The sequence below is a fragment of the Halichoerus grypus genome, chromosome 2 (genome assembly GCF_964656455.1).
Source record: "Halichoerus grypus chromosome 2, mHalGry1.hap1.1, whole genome shotgun sequence".
Taxonomy (NCBI): domain Eukaryota; kingdom Metazoa; phylum Chordata; class Mammalia; order Carnivora; family Phocidae; genus Halichoerus; species Halichoerus grypus.
The window spans coordinates 30,691,796-30,707,917 of record NC_135713.1 but is presented as its reverse complement, the minus strand read 5'-3'; the positions used below and the strand labels follow the sequence as shown (position 1 = coordinate 30,707,917).

Genomic DNA, 16,122 nt, shown 5'->3' with positions numbered 1-16,122 from the left:
ATGCAAATAAACCCTACATATCAATGTGTGAAGACTGGACAGACCACACAGTTCAAAAAAGGAAGTGCACTCTGCAAAGCTAACTTGCACATTCACTGTCCGCCTTACAGCATCTTCGGGGTCGCCGTGTGCCAGGCACATCAACTCTTTTCAGTAAAATGGTAAGTAAGAGATTTTATGACTCTCCCTGGTCCCCTGGCAAACATCCCATCTACTCTAGGTAGAGCAGAGCGGGGTGGGGAGGCTTCTTGGCCAAGTCCTCCAAGCCTTTGGAATGTTTGCTTGACCTGTTGTTGTTCCATTTGCAAATAAAGTTGCTGAGTGTTACACCAGTTGAGAGTCTGTGGCTTCAGGATTTCCCGTTTCTGATTCTAGCCTTTAGAATAGAGGAAGGGCTATGACTTACGGAAAGAAAAGTTGCATTCTTTGTCTTTGCCTCTCAAGATAGAGAGGTGCCAGGATCAGTAACGGAGTCAAGTTTCCTATTATAAGCTTTTGGGATCCCGGAGGAGAACTCCAATGATAAATGTTGGGCAGTAAGTATTGCTGATGATGAGTGCCATTTTGACAACACAGTGGATTTTGTAAAGGAGCTCTTTTGTTTAAAAATGCATTTTATTATTTTAGCTAAGAGAAGCAAACAAAACCCAAATAGTCCAAACCTTAGGGACAGGTTGTGTTCCCAAAGTTAATTGAAAGTCATTATTTGGAGCACACTTAAAAGAGTAACTGGGTTCCCAATGGTACCATAACAACTCACTTAACCCATAATATAGCTGAACTGCAGTGTTAGTACATGGTTTCCTATTATTTCTCTGTAAAAATTGCCTGTGTTCTTATACTGGTAGTGTTCTTACGCTCCCAGAGTCTAGAAGAGAGCTAACTCTCTAGTCCATACACCCCCTCCACTACTCCCCAGTCCCCAGAAGGCTGGAAACTTGGTTATCCCTTCTCTTGTGAGGAAGGGGATTGCTTCCTCTGCCAGCCCCTGGTGTAAAGACAGGGATTGAGGTAATGACTCCTGCAGGTACACAGCTAGGGGCGGAATGCACTGCAGGCATTGGAGTAGAGAGCAAGGTCTTCATGGGATGTGTCTGTAAGGCGGGGGCCTCTTGAGCCAGAATTGGGAAGTACAGAGGTGAGAGAGACTAACCTTGCCATAGAGGAGAAAGGGAGGAGAAGAGACGGGGTCAGGGTGCGGAGTCATAGCGGGGAGGAATGCTCAGCCATGGAGGAAATGGTGGCACGGGGATCCTACCTGCAGCCACACTCATGTGGAGAAAGGCAGTCACCTGTCAAGATGGGACTTACAAGTCCTGGGAGTGTTTCCAACTGGGTCTTTAGGTCCCAGATTCTTAGAAGAAAGCTTGACCTTAATTACTGATAGCCTTTTCAAAAATAAGTGAGGTTTACTGAGTGATTTGGGTTTTTTTAGGGAAAACGAGATGATAATACCAGAAAAAAAGTTTAACTGGATAGTGGGTATTTGGTGCAGTACTTAAGCAATGTTTTCTTAGGGGATTACCATCTCCCTATTACAAAAGTAACCCATACTATTAGAGAAAATTTCTTAGAAATATACATATGCAGAAATGAAACAATATATATTTTCTATAGTTTCAACACTTGGGGGCAATCCCTGTGATGTGAGTACAGATCTTTCCAGAATTTCATCATTTTAAAACATATTTTAAAAATACGATTTTTCTATAAGTGCTATTATACTTTATAAACCATTTCCTTACCTGCTTTTTTTATTTAAAATATCTTGAAATATCTGAGTTATGATATCATTTTTCATGATGAATCATTTTTCCATGACTTAATCATTTCCATATAGTTAAACATTTAGATTGCTTCTTATTTTTCTTTCTTTATGGTAATAGAGGCAATATATTCATTTATACACATTGCTGCTCAGGACAGGTATGGAGTTGGCCTTACGTTGGCCCACATTCTTTATAACATGATTCTACATTTTAGAAGTGGCCCATGTTTTTTATAACGTGGCCTATGTTCTTTATAACATGATTGCACATTTTAGAAGTAGAAGGACATGGCAATAGGATTCTAATTCTCAAACATCTGCCCCTGTGGAAATTGACTTGATCTGTGAACCTAGACAAATTAACTCTCACCTCACGGTCCTAAAATGAAAAAAAAAAAAAAAAATAGAATACTACCCATCTACATGACAAGTAATTTTAGGTACATTTCAAGTTGCTGAATTTTCTGGAAAAAAAAAAGGAGAAGCAGATATCTAATAATGCACCAATTTTTGTATGGTCATGATGGGTGAGGAAAAAATCTTCTATGAATACACTTAGAAGGTTTTAAGAAATGGAGTGAAAGTTGGTTTTAGAGATTTTGTTTGTTTTGCTCCTTTCATTGGACTTTCAGTTGACATGTGAGCTACTGACAAAAGAAATGTGCTCTCACTGGCTCATTCAACCAAGGTTTGTTGAGCCTCTACCCCACGTTGGGTTTTGGCTAGAAGAGAATGCAGGGCGAACAACGCAGGTGGGGTCCCAGGTCCCTAGAGCTTACACTCAGTGCAGTGGGTCTCCAACGTTAGTATGCCTCTCAGTCAGGGACAGGGCTGAAGATTTTGCATTTCTAGTAAGTTTTCAGATGCCGCTGCTGATAGGCACTCGAGAATCACTGTTTGGTAGAAGTGATGGATCAAAAGCGAAACAAAGTAAACAAGTCAAATACCTTGTAGTGACTTCAGAAAGAAGGTAAAGAAGGAGCTGAGATAGAACAGAGAAAGGAGATACCCTCTCTAGGGCTCTGGTCCCTGATAAAGTGCTGTCTACACTAAAGCACTGGTTCTCAACTCTGGCTGCCCGTGAGAATCACTTGAGCAGCTTATAAGTCATACCCATTCCCGAGGCCCCAACTGAGACCAGTTCAATCAAAACCTTGAAGTGGGAGGCGCGGCACAGCGAGGGTTGAGAACTGCTGCACCAAACAGCAAGAATGAGCCAGGCACGGGAAATGTGGCCATAAGAACCGCTTTGAGCAGAGGAAATGGCAGGTGCAAAAGCTGTGAGACGGGGAGGGCTTGGATCTGCAAGAAGACCAGGATGGCTAGAGGATAAACAAGGGAAGATGAAAGTGGCCAGAGGTGATTTTAAGAAATAGGCAGTAGTCAAGGGATTCGATCTTATTTTGTTCCCTCTAGCAGTCACTGGAGGATCCGAAGCAAAGGAGTGAATGCCATTATCTGGTTTACATTTTGAAAATAGGGCTACTTCTGGGGCGACTGGGTGGCTCAGTTGGTTGAGCGTCAGACTCTTGGTTTCGGCCCATGTCATGATCCCAGGGTCGTGGGATCCAGCCCCATGCCGGGCTCCACACTGGGCATGGAGTCCGCTTGAAATTCTCTCCCTCTGCCCCTCCCCCCAGCTCATGCGTGTGCACTGTGTGTGTCTCTCTCTCTCAAATAAAATAAATAAATAAACTCTTTAAAAATAAAAAAGAAAGAAAGAAAGTAGGGCTACTTCTAAAGTGACATGCGTACTCTGCAGGCAGCCTTGCCCGTGCCTGGGGCTTAAATATTGACTTTTTCTCTCTTGTCTTTTTGAAATTGTGGCCCAAATTTGAACACCATCAAGTTAGAGAATAAATAGTATAGGGTTTCTGAAGGGAATAGGTTTAGAGACCTTCAAATAACTTGAGTGGCCGCAGTGACAGCCTAGCTGGAAGCTGGTGTCCCAGGGAAGTCAGAGAACATAAAAGGTGAGCTAGAAGGATCACCTTAAGAGCTGGGCTTCCAACCATTTTCTTTCAAGGAGAATTCTTATCATGTAAGCTGGAGGGGTCCTGAATAATATGCTAATATCCCCACATGGAAATCCGCTCACCTCTTCATGCATCCCCACTACCTGGCTTATATCCTCCTCTGCAAAAAGGGACACCTGCCTTTTTGCAGCAAGATCTAGCCTGATGTGTTAAAAAAAAAAAAAAAAAAAAAAATCCTGGGTTATGACAAGCCAGTTTTAAGCCAAGGATGAGAGGTTCAAATACTAGGGGATCTCTCTTTCATCCACATGTCAAGACATGTAGGAGGACATGAGAGCCACTTCTTGGAGCACATTTTGGCATATATTAAACGTGTGACACCCTTGTCCTTAAAGTAAGGGGTGTGGGACTCTAGCTCTTGATTTGGTAAGTTCAGTATCACTTCCCTAATTCTCCAAGTTAGATTCCATCTGCCCTTTCTGTCCTCTCATGTCATTCTCTTTTTAAAAATATTATGGTATGGGGGCACCTGGGTGACTCAGTGGGTTAAGGGTCTGCCTTTGGCTCAGGTTATGATCCCAGGGTCCTGGGATGGAGCCCTGCATCAGCAGGGAGTCTGCTTCTCCCTCTGCCTCTGCCCCTACCCCACCCCCTTCATGCTCACTCTCTCTCTCTCTCTCACCTGCTTCTGCTCTCTCTCAAATAAAGAAATAAATTATTTTTAAAAAATTTTAATAAAATAAAATATTATGGTATGTTATGAAACAAATAACAAATTCTCACATACCACCAAGATTTCACACATACTACCATTTTGTCATAATATTGCCATTTTGCCATCTTTTCAGAAAAATAAAAAAGACAAAGTTGAAGTTCTCTTTTTGCCCTTCCCAGTTCCATGCCCCTCCCTCCAACAGCAGGGAGACGCCTGCTCTGAAAGCAGCATCTCGCCTACCCAGTCACGTTTTTATGTTTTTATTTCATTTGCCAGTATCTATAAAATAACATACAGTATTGTTTTGTCTGTTTTTATTTACTTATGATTTCTGCAAATGCCTTTTTTTTACCCTACATTGGTATGTCTTCAAGATATATCCATTTGGACACATGCAGGTCTGGTTCAGTTTATTGACTTGCTACGTAATTATATGGCAATTTGTTCACCTATTCTCCCAACATTTAATTTATTGTCAATATTTTCCATTTCAAACAGTCCTAGAATGAATATGTTTCTACATAGAGGGCATGGGCACCTTCAAGTTTACTGAATGTTAGCAAATGGTTCTCCAAAGTCATCATGACAATTTAACCTCTCACCAGCCTGTGTATCAGTTGCCATTTCTCGCCATCATTCTTTTTTTTAAAAAAAAGATTTTATTTTTATTTATTTGACAGAGAGAGACACAGCCAGAGAGGGAACACAAGCACGGGGAGTGGGAGAGGGAGAAGCAGGCTTCCCGCGGAGCAGGGAGCCCGATGCGGGGCTCGATCCCAGGACCCTGGGATCATGACCTGAGCTGAAGGCAGAGGCTTAAGGACTGAATCACCCAGGGGCCCTCCTCTCTCCATCATTCTTTTTTTTTTTTAAAGATTTTATATTTATTTTTGACAGAGAGAGAGAGTGTACAAGCAGGGGAAGCAGCAGACAGAGGGAGAGGGAGAAGCAGAAGCAGGCTCCCCGCCCAGCGGGGAGCCCGACGCGGGGCTCGAGCCCAGGACCGTGGGATCATGACCCGAGCCGAAGGCAGATGCTTAACTGTCTGAGCCACCCAGGCGCCCCCTCCATCATTCTTAAAACCAGTATCGTCCAGGTTTACTGAGAGACTTCTGAGAATTTGTTATATGTAAAACCCCACTTCATTGTTGTTTTAATTTTCCTTATTATTACGAAGATGGAACATGTTTTCTTAAGTTTATTGACCATTCAGGCAACCCCTTCTGTAAATCCTTTTCAGGTGGTTTGTCCATTTTCTTATAGATCATCTTTTCATGTTGATTTATAGAAAATTATTATCCAATTCTAGGCGTTCTGAGTCAATTATGTGCATTGTGAATTTTATGCTCCCTGGTTTCTTTTTTACTTTATTCTTTTGTGTCTCTTTTTTATATGGAAGTTTTAAATCTTAATGCTAACAAATTTAAAAATAGGCCTTTTATCATTTTTAATGTCCTTTTAAAGAAGTTATTCCCTACCCCCAGATATTAAAGCTATTTCCTAACCTTTTGCTTTTCACTCAACCTTTTAAAGATTTGATTTTCATGTTTAGGTCTTTAATCATCAAGATTTTATTTATACTTGCGATGTGAGGTAGTCATCTAATATATTCCCATGTGGATAACCAATTTAGTACTATTTATTTTCATCTGTTTTTTTTCTCCTACCACTTTCTAATGCCTCCTTGGTCATATGTCTATTTCCCATATATATGTGACTCTGTTTCTAGGCTCCCAATTCTATCCTACTGGACAATACTTTTTATAAGACTCCATGTTTGCTTCTTACGTCTTACTCGTCTGCTCTGGATTCATATATCCTTTTGCTCAAGTACATATGCTCTTGCCTACTGTCTAGCAATTTCTACAGTTCTTTAGGATTTCCATTATTATTCTCCCAAACACAACAAGGACCTAAATACAGTGTAATTACCTATAGAACACAACCCTCCAACCCTATTTCTAGTTCTTAAAACTTCTCCTTGGAAGAGATGTATATCATTTTCACTCACATTTAATTGGCCAAAATAAGTCACACATGGTCTTACCTCAGCTAAAAGGACAGACACGTAGGGATATATAATCGTCATGCATTTGGGGTAATGGCAGAGATGGGTGCCCATTGGAAAAAGAGTAATATATACTACAATGTATATTGGTCTTTGTGTGACTGAAAACGTCTTCATTTTTACTTAATTCTTAAATGATAGTTTACCTGTGTCTATTCTAAATTGATAGTTACTTTCCCTCAGTGCTTTAAAGACTCACTCCACTGGCTTCTGACTTCAGTTATTGTTGGAGGACATGAGCTATCAAATCTGTCATTCTCTGTAGGTGAAATTCTGTCATTCCCTTTAAGATGTTTCTTAATCTTTCTGTTCTGCTGCTTTACTATACTTCATAGAGATGTGAATTTATTTTTATTTATCCTGCTTGGTCCTGAGAGTATCAGTTTAAAGAGGAGCCTACAACATTTTTATAAAGAGCCAAATAGTAAATATTTTAGGCTTTGCAGTCCCTATGATCTCTGTTACAACTATTCAGCTCTACCACTGCAGCATGAAAGCATCCATAGACAATGCATAAACAAATGGGTGTGGCTGTGTTCCAATAAAACTTTATTTATAAAAACATGGCAAGCTGAATTTGGCCCGCAGGCTATAGTTGCCTGATTTAAAGATTAATGACATTTTTAATTTTGCAAAATTCTTAGCTATGATTTCCTCAAAACTATTACTCTACCATTTTATCCTTACCATTTTATCCTTCATAGTTTTTTTGTCTAGAGTCCCTATTAGATAAAAATCCCATGCTGTCCTCCATGATTTTAATTACTCTTCCAAATTTTTTAGCCCTGTGCCTCCCTGTGGTGAATTCTAAATCGGTTTATCAACTTCATCTTTCAATCCACTAAGGTTTACTTCATCTGTGTCCAGGGTGACCAATTTTCTCAGTTTGCCCAGCACTCTCCCAGTTTTAGCACTAAAGTCCTATGTCCCAGAAACTTCTTAGTTCTAGACAGACCAGGATAGTTGTTCACCCTATTCATACCCAATCCAGGTTTTAACCCATATACTGAATTTTTGTTTCAATGAATAAGTTTTTATTTCCAATTTTGAATTGGTTGTTTTCACCTCTTTTTACTTACTATCTGCCTATTTTGTTTCAAATGTTCATATATTCTCCTATGGATGTTATTCATATATTTGTTTCTTGATGACTCCTGAATCTGGAAAGTCATTTTCAGATTGCTCTATCATTTTAATTGAAGGTAAACCCATTTTTTAATTGTTGATTTTGTTAGGTCTTTATTTCTTATTCATAGTTTTCTCCCCATATTTTGGAATTTTGTGTTGTAGACCCATTTTGAAAGGTTTTTTTTTTGTTGACTGGCTCATCTTTTCATCCTAACTGCCTTCTCTAGTGTTGCGCTCCTCTCTACTACTTCTTCCTGAGGACTCCAGCCCAGAACCAGCTCTACACTGACAGCCGCATGACCAGGCTCACAGTAATACTACCCATTTAGCATATTCATTCCTAAGTCAGCTGGCACCTTGGCCCAGGCTCTGCCTCTGGGACTGTGTCTAGCCCAGGCTTTCTCAATTTCAGCACTTTTGGGCCTTGCGAGATATTTAGCAGCATCTTTGGTCGTTACCTACTGGATGTCAGTAGTACCCCTGTCCCCTTCGTTGTGATGACATACAAAGCATTTCCAGATATTATCATCCCCAGTTGAGAACTGCTGGTCTATCCTAAGGCAATTCTTAGTGGCAGATCATTTGGTCTCTTTCCATGAAGCTAGGATTTTTTTTAAAAAGCATATCTGTCCTTGCCCTTGGCTTCGAAGAGTGACCCTAGTTCAGGTTTTCAGGTTACCCTACAGAGGCTGAACTAACAAATGCTTTCATAACCTGAACCAACAGCCCAACTCACCTGCCCACTAGTTTCACTCACAGCCATGTGTTTCTGTTCTGTTTCTGATATAGAAAAGTTTACCTTTAAATTTTCTCAATTTATATTTTACCTATCTCTACTTGACATATGGTTAGGGCAGTGAGAGAGCCACAAAACTTTATTTTATTGACCAGAAGATGATTCCTCTTCTTTTTCTCTTTTCCATCACTTCCCTTTAACTTCATATCTTTCTTTTTCCCTTTCCCCCTTCATCCTGGATCTGTGGTATAGGACAAATCAACAAAGTGGAGGAAATGTGTCATCAGGGTTGATGAGCTATTGGGAGAATTAGTCCAGTGTCTCCTGGGGCTCCACCACCCCCCTTTACTCCTATCCCAACCTATTAAGACAGTGGTTCTCAAAGTGTGCTTCCTAAACCAGCAGCATCAACATTACCTGGGAACTTAATGGAAATTCTTGGGTTCTACCCAAGTCTGACCAAACAAGTTTTAGGAATGGGACCCAGCCCCTTGTGGGTTAGCAAGCCCTCCAGGTGATTCTGATGCATACTAAAGTTTGAGGTCTCCTGCACCAAGACTTAGCTAAAGAGGTTTGAACCAATGGTTCTCAGCCTGGCTGCACATTGGAATCGCCTGTTAAACTTTAAATTACACTGTTATGTGAGCCACTCCTCCAAAGATTCTGATTCAGCTCAGGTGGGTTGCAGGTCTCTTTACCTTTTAAACTCCCCTAAATGATTCAAATATCCAGTCCAAGTTGGTATTACTTATTCATGTCCTGCTCACCCATTTTGATTATCACTTATGCCAACTCTTACCCAGTATTTCAGGAATTCTCCATGAAAATGAGTAAACTTTCAGTGAACAAAATCTAAAATAAATCTTGTCTGGAGGTGGACTTCCTGGGTTTGAATCTCAGTGTTGCCCATTATCAGCCATGTGACTTTGAACAATTTACCTCCTCTGTGCCTCAGTTTCCCCATGTGTAAAAAGGGATGAATAACTATACCTACCTACTAGGGTTGTTGCAAGGATTACATTGGTTTATCTATGAATATCTTCAGAATAATGCCTGTCACACAACAAAAGCTACACAAAATTGCTCTGAAATATTTATTTCATAAGTAAAACATGCAAAGCACCTTCAAAATAAACTTAAGTCAAAATAAGTGTTTTGAGAAGGAAAATTTTAAAAAGCATTTATAGAATGTTTCTCTGTTTTTTTTTTCATATTGGAACCTTTGCTTTAGAAGACCCACTTTTTCCCCAAAATGTTATATGCTCTTTAAAAAGATTGATTCAGTAAAAATTAACTTCTTTCATTAACATTTTTAGAATTTTACTATGTTTTTTAACATCAGCTAGTGGAATTGTAAAACCTGAGCTCAGAATCACTGTCCTATAGTCAGATTTGAGTTTCACAAACTGATAAGCCAACAATAAATTCAACCCTTATGTAAATCCTGGCAGAGGTTAAAAGTGGAATTGAAATAAACATCTGCCAAATTTGATCTATGACACTGAAAGAATTTGTGTGAAATATAGTGAAGTGTTTTAATAAGATAGATATTTGGGAGGTTTAACTTAAATGAATACATCTTGTTATGTGAATGTCTGGACATAGTCCAAAGAACTACCAGCAATTTTATCATTGCAACTTTGAAAGACAAATAGTTGTGTTTACTTTATCACAAGAGGACATTCACCCGAAAAAACTAATTTTATCACATGTACCCACAACAGCATGAGACAGCATTTCAGGGCTGGGTGGAGTTTTTTTAATAGCAGAACATAGCTACCCCAACACAATAGGGCTGAGATACATACTGTTTAAATTAGTTACCTAGGGTGTGGGGGAGCGAGGGAATTTCCAAACTATCTGTTGTTAATTATCAAGCAAACAAAGAGAAGGTTGTGAGGGTGGAATTACTGTAACTTGGGATTTCGAAGCAAAATCCACCTGTAGCTACTGATTACACAGAGCTTAGGTGGTTTCAGTTCTCAGTAAATGTAAAAGCTAGCCAATTTAAGCAAGCATTGAATTTGATAAGCGGGTCATGCAGAGAGGGAGGAAATTCTAGAAAGTAGCCAGAATAACCACGTCTTCATGATTAATTAGGCAAGAAAACCCAGATATAACTTCTCTATGTCTTGACACATCTACATCCTTATTTTTTCACTCTTCTTCCCTTCCACATGGTAAATCCTCCTATTTAACTTGTAAGCCACACACATCAAAGAAAAGAAAAGAAAAGAAGAGAAAAGAAAAGAAAGGAAAGGAAAGGAAGGAAGGGAGAGAGAGAGAAAGAAGAAAGAAAGAAAAGAAAAGAAAGAAAGAAGAAAGAAAGAAAGAAAGAAAGAAAGAAAGAAAGAAAGAAAGAAAGAAAGAAAGAAAGAAAGAAAGAAAGAAAAGAAAGACCTGCCAGGACATTCCTAAGAAATGATGGTATACCTACTCTTTGATCAGCGAGAACACTGGTTTCTCTCCTCTTTCAGGGTTCATTACAGACAGAGAGTAAATCCAGACATGAGGGAATATTGCTTTCTTGGACAAGTAACTTGCAAAAACTAGACACATAGCACATCTTTGCATTTGTAGTATCTACACTACTGTTTCCATTGTTAAAGTCTGCACTGAACTGAACAGCTATGGACCCTGCAATTATAAATACTTTAAGAGAAGGATTTGATTTAACAGTGTACTATTTTAATTATTCTAGTAAATTTGCCCTAGACCCATGGGGAAGACTAAAGAGAAATGATGGTTACAATAAAGGGCTCTTGGAACCAGTAGGCTGAGGCTAGAAGCCCTGCCCCAACTGAAAATTCTGTTTTCTCAAGCTCTCTGGGTAGCTTTGTTTCTCCTTGCTGCGTCCCTACAAGGAGGCTTGGCCAGTCTCCATTACCAGATCCATTTGATTTCTTACATGAGATACCCATTTTTTAATGTTACCTGCTTGGTTCCTGGAAACACTGGAATTGGTGATCCTGGATTAGATAGTTTCCCTTTCTGTCTTTAATATTTTATGAGTTAAACAAATTACACAGTTCTGGATATATAGAAAGAGTCAGGGTAAGATTTGGTAAACCTTGCCTTCTGGGTAGGCAGCTGATTTTGGACATGTTTGGATTGGAAACAGTGTCTAGGTATAAGAAACATGATCAGATTTAAATGCATAACAGCCTACTGGGGGTTTCTGAACTAGTCTTGAGTTGCATGGGGGTGCAGGCGTGGGGGAAGGTTGTTAAAAATTTAGTATTAAATAGGGTATTGGTTTATGCAATTTACTCTGAAATGCATCAAAAAACAAAGGCTGTGATAAAGCAAAGAATAGCAAAATGCTAACAATTAAAGCATCTAGGTTGAGTATATTGATGTTCACTTTCAACTTCAATATCAACTTTTGGATATGCTTGTAATTTTTCATAATAAAAAGCAGGAGGGAAAGTTTAAGTGTCACATAGACTGGATACACCGAGCTGGAAATTTCACTACAATACTCCATGCTCTATACTCTTGGCCCGTGCATTCATACAGCCTCCGTTTATCCACTATATATCAGCACATAACGTCTTTCCTCTAAATGTAACTATCTTTATCATTTTCCTCTCTTGTAAATATGAGATGCTCGATGATGATCTTTTTTTTTTTTCCAAAAAAATACAGGAAAATGTAGAGAGAGTAAAAATCCCACCATGCAAAGAAAACCACTGTTAACATTTTAGGAAATATTTTTCTCGCTGTATCACTAGACAAAGTATGAGACCTTTCTTTGCCCCTGTCGTAGCTGAACTCGCGTGACTTCACTTTCAGGTCAGCCACACCGGCTCTGACACTTCCTTTTATCCATGGCTCCAACCTCTTCAAGAAAGTTCTCACTTTTCACTGTCTCCCCACTCTTAATCACCCTTGATTTGCTGTGTCCTGCCTTCAGAATTTCTCTCGTCAATGCCTTGAAATGTTCATAAAGCCCCTTTGACATTCCAGTGTATCTTCTCCCCAATTATTTTGCTTTCCACCATGCTATCTTGTGTACCCTAAGCTTCATATTTGCTACTGGACTCGCAATTTTGTAGAGCCTGATCTGATTAAGGCAAAACCATCCTTCTGACTTAATAAGTAACAACACAATTGAAAACGAAATTCTCACTCTAGATAGAAATGAGGATATCCAGGCCAATCCATTTCTGTTTAATTATGGAAAACACAGAGATTATAATTGTAACACCCAGACTTCTTAGTTCAGAAAACATAAGCCAACCTCAACATCATGCAGTTTTCACTTAGATTTTGTCACTGCTGCTTCCCACGGGTTCACAATGAGTGCTTGGCAGTCTCTAAAGAGGAGGGAACGTTCTGGGCTCTCCAGATGAGTTTTAGCAATGTTAATGGACATTTTTATTTTGTGGGAATAAAACTAGGTTTTTGTTCTTTAAAAAGTAAAAAGAGGTATTCATACTAATATTTGAGAGGTATCTTTATTATATGTGCTTCAAGGAGTTTTCATAAGTTCACTTTCTTGCATCATAAATTTTATAAGCCTTTTCCTGATATTTTTTAAAGATTTATTTATTTATTTGAGAGAGAGAGAGAGAGTATGAGCGGAAGGGGCAGAGGGAGAGGGAGAGAGAAAATCTTAAGCAGACTCCAAGCTGAGTGCAGAGCCCTATGCAGGGCTCCATTCCACGACCCTGAGATCACAGCCTGAGCCTCAGGGTCACGAGATCTAGCCCCACATCAGGCTCCACGCCCAGCACAGAGCCTGCTTAAGATTCTCTCTCTCTCTCCCTCTGCCCCTCCTGTCCCCCCCTAAAAAAACTTTAAAAATTTTTTGAAAATTAAAAATAAAAACCAACACCTTTTTGGATGAATACTGTAGTCTGTCCTCTGCTGATTTTCCTTCTTAACTCTACAGTCCCTTTGAAATTTATTCTGATACATGTAAGAAGTAAATGTGAAGTTAAAATAATATCTATTTAATATTTTCTTTCCCTATTTTTGTTATTTTTAGATTAGCATATATTACGGCTCTCTTTTGAGCCATCTATATTTTATTTTTGTAGTATCATACATTCACAATTATTACTTTACAATATATTCTAATATTGAATAGGGCTAATCTCCCCCATCCCCTTCCATCATTGCTCTTCTTTTTCACAATATCCATTGATGTCCTTCTCTACATATTTTTTCTAAACAAAGTTTACAAATTTATTAAGTTCTTTAAAAATTCCAGTTGTGATTCTTTTTTTTTTTTTTTTTTTTTTAAAGATTTTATTATTTATTTGCGAGAGAGACAATGAGAGACAGAGAGCATGAGAGGGAGGAGGGTCAGAGGGAGAAGCAGACTCCCTGCTGAGCAGGGAGCCCGATGTGGGACTCGATCCCGGGACTCCAGGATCATGACCTGAGCCGAAGGCAGTCGCTTAACCAACTGAGCCACCCAGGCGCCCTCCAGTTGTGATTCTGATCGCCATTCTTTCAGTATCAAAAACTAAAAGTAAAAAAGACTAGTATATAGTATCCAGATTTCCTTTTTAGCACTGCTCTGTATAGAGTTCTATTTACTGCTGCACTGGGGAGATGTCTCTGCCTACTCAAGTAACCTACATGTTCTCGGGGCGACTCTTTACAGCAAGGCATAGTCTGGCCGAGGAGTAGAGAGCAGCTTATACAGAGAAGGAAGTCACCACCCAGTAAAACTGTTGTGCCACTTAAAGCTGGCTAACCTAGCAAGCCAATCAGTCACTGGGGACGAAAGCATTCCTTACTTTATTTTTGTTGTTGTGGCTGTGTTATTGTCATGTAACTTCATTTTTCCCTTAAAGTGGCTATAGAGGTAAAATTAAGGTGCTCAGAAATGTGTGTTCCTCAGACATTCATTAAGCAATTCCTTTAAGAACAAATTCTAATTCTTAATCTGTCAAGAATTACTCTTGAAAACCATGAGCATGCTTTTGCCAGCTTTTCCATGTTTTAACACAAAATTTTCACAGTGAATCACTCAAAAGTTTGAGTGAGATATATTCATCTATTAGGAATGTAAAATATTTTCCTAATATAAACTTCTTAAAAGGTGGCTATAAATCATCATTTGAAACTCTTCCGTTGAAGGGATGACTAATCCATTAAATTGCGAAATGGAACACTCCCAAATCACATGATTCTATCTTAAAGCGGTTACCACCTAGTTTCTTTATTAAGGTGGCTTCAGGATAAAACTTTTGTATGTTTCAAGACTGTTCATTACATAAAGCTCTAGGGTCCCTCGTCATAAGTCCACCATTTTTGTTTTCACATACCCTAAAAGCAGAACTCCGTTTCATTTTAAGAGGTTATCTAGCAACTTTCCAACCCTCACAGCATGAAGTTCACCCAAGAAATTTGGGCAGAGATCACCTCACCTCACGGGTGACTAGACAGGATCTCACCTGCCCTTCCACCTCCAGATAAAGTGATTGCTGGACTATGTCATTTACAAGGTGAGATCCAAGGACCAAATTATCTTCTCGCTTATAAGTAATCCTAATACTTAACACCAAAAGAAAAACCAAGACCGTGAAAAGTCATAGCTGTCACCTCACTTAATCATATTCCAAAAAGGGTAGTTTCAGACACTTAAGTGGTGATTTTTTGTTCTGTTTTAGGAAATCTATTCTGAGCAACTTCCCAAAAATGCCTCCTAATTGCCAAACTCGATGGAATCGTTTTACTCTGCTTAATAACATTTGAAAATCTTCCTTTGATTCTTGCCTGGTTCTCCTCTCTGTGCCTGTAACAATTCCTTCTCAGCTCCCTTTGAACTTACGCCTTTTGTGTGGTGATATGCAAGGTAGCCATCTTTGCCTTCCTTCCACTCTCACTCTGCCCGGGTATTTTCTGTCACTCTCAAGGCTTCAGCCACTACCCCCCTTCCGATGACTCACCTGACTGGCAGCTCAAATACCACCTGACCCAAACTGAAGTCATCATCCTTCTCCAAATCTGTTCTTCCTTCTATATTCTATAACCCGGTGAATGCAGCCACCCTCTCTCCAGTCACCCAAACCTTATACGTCTACGCCATGTAATATTTCCCCACTGCCGCCAGTGCCCTGCCACCCAGCTTAAAAGCACATACACATTCCCTCCTCTCTAACTATATTTAACAGACTACACTCCGAATTCAGGCCCTTATTCTCTTTGACTGGAGGATTATACTTTTGCAACTCACATTCCTTAAATTCGTCATGACGTTGCTACTAGAACGGTCTTTCTAAAGCATATATCTAATTAGGCAGCTTTCTGGCTTCAAACCCTTCAGATGGCTCCTAGTGGCCTAGCAGAGGGGTCAGCAAACTATGGTCTGTGGGCCAAGTCCAGCCCATTGCCAGTTTCCACAAATAAAATGTTGTTGGAACACAGCCACACTTCTCATTTATGTACTATCTAATGGTTGATCTCAGGCTACAACAGCAGAGTTGTATAGTTTCAGCCAAGACTACGTGGCCCCAAAAGCCAAAAATATTTACGATCTGACCCTTTACAGAAAACGTTTTCTGAAACCTGGCCTAGTGGATACGGTCTGAACTCTGTGTTACGACACGTTCTTTCAGTGCAACCTCTGTGTCCAGGCTTAGCTCTTGCCACACACACACACCCTTAAACCTTATACTCTAACAGTGCTTGTCTACTTGCTGTTTCCCAGCACGGTCCAACAGAAATCTCTGTTGAGGATGGAGCCGTCGTATGCCTACGCTTCTAGCACAA

General features: G+C 39.7%; 1 protein-coding gene across 1 annotated transcript in view; it reads left to right on the top strand.

The window, feature by feature from the left end:
- Nucleotides 1–47: 47 nt before the first annotated feature.
- FYB1 (FYN binding protein 1) overlaps nt 48–16,122 on the top strand; it is a 148,067-nt gene continuing 131,992 nt past the window's right edge. The window contains exon 1 of the mRNA XM_036111105.2: nt 48–161. Coding sequence (XP_035966998.2) covers nt 159–161 — 3 coding nt within the window. The 5' untranslated portion in view covers nt 48–158. The remainder of the gene's footprint in view (nt 162–16,122) is intronic.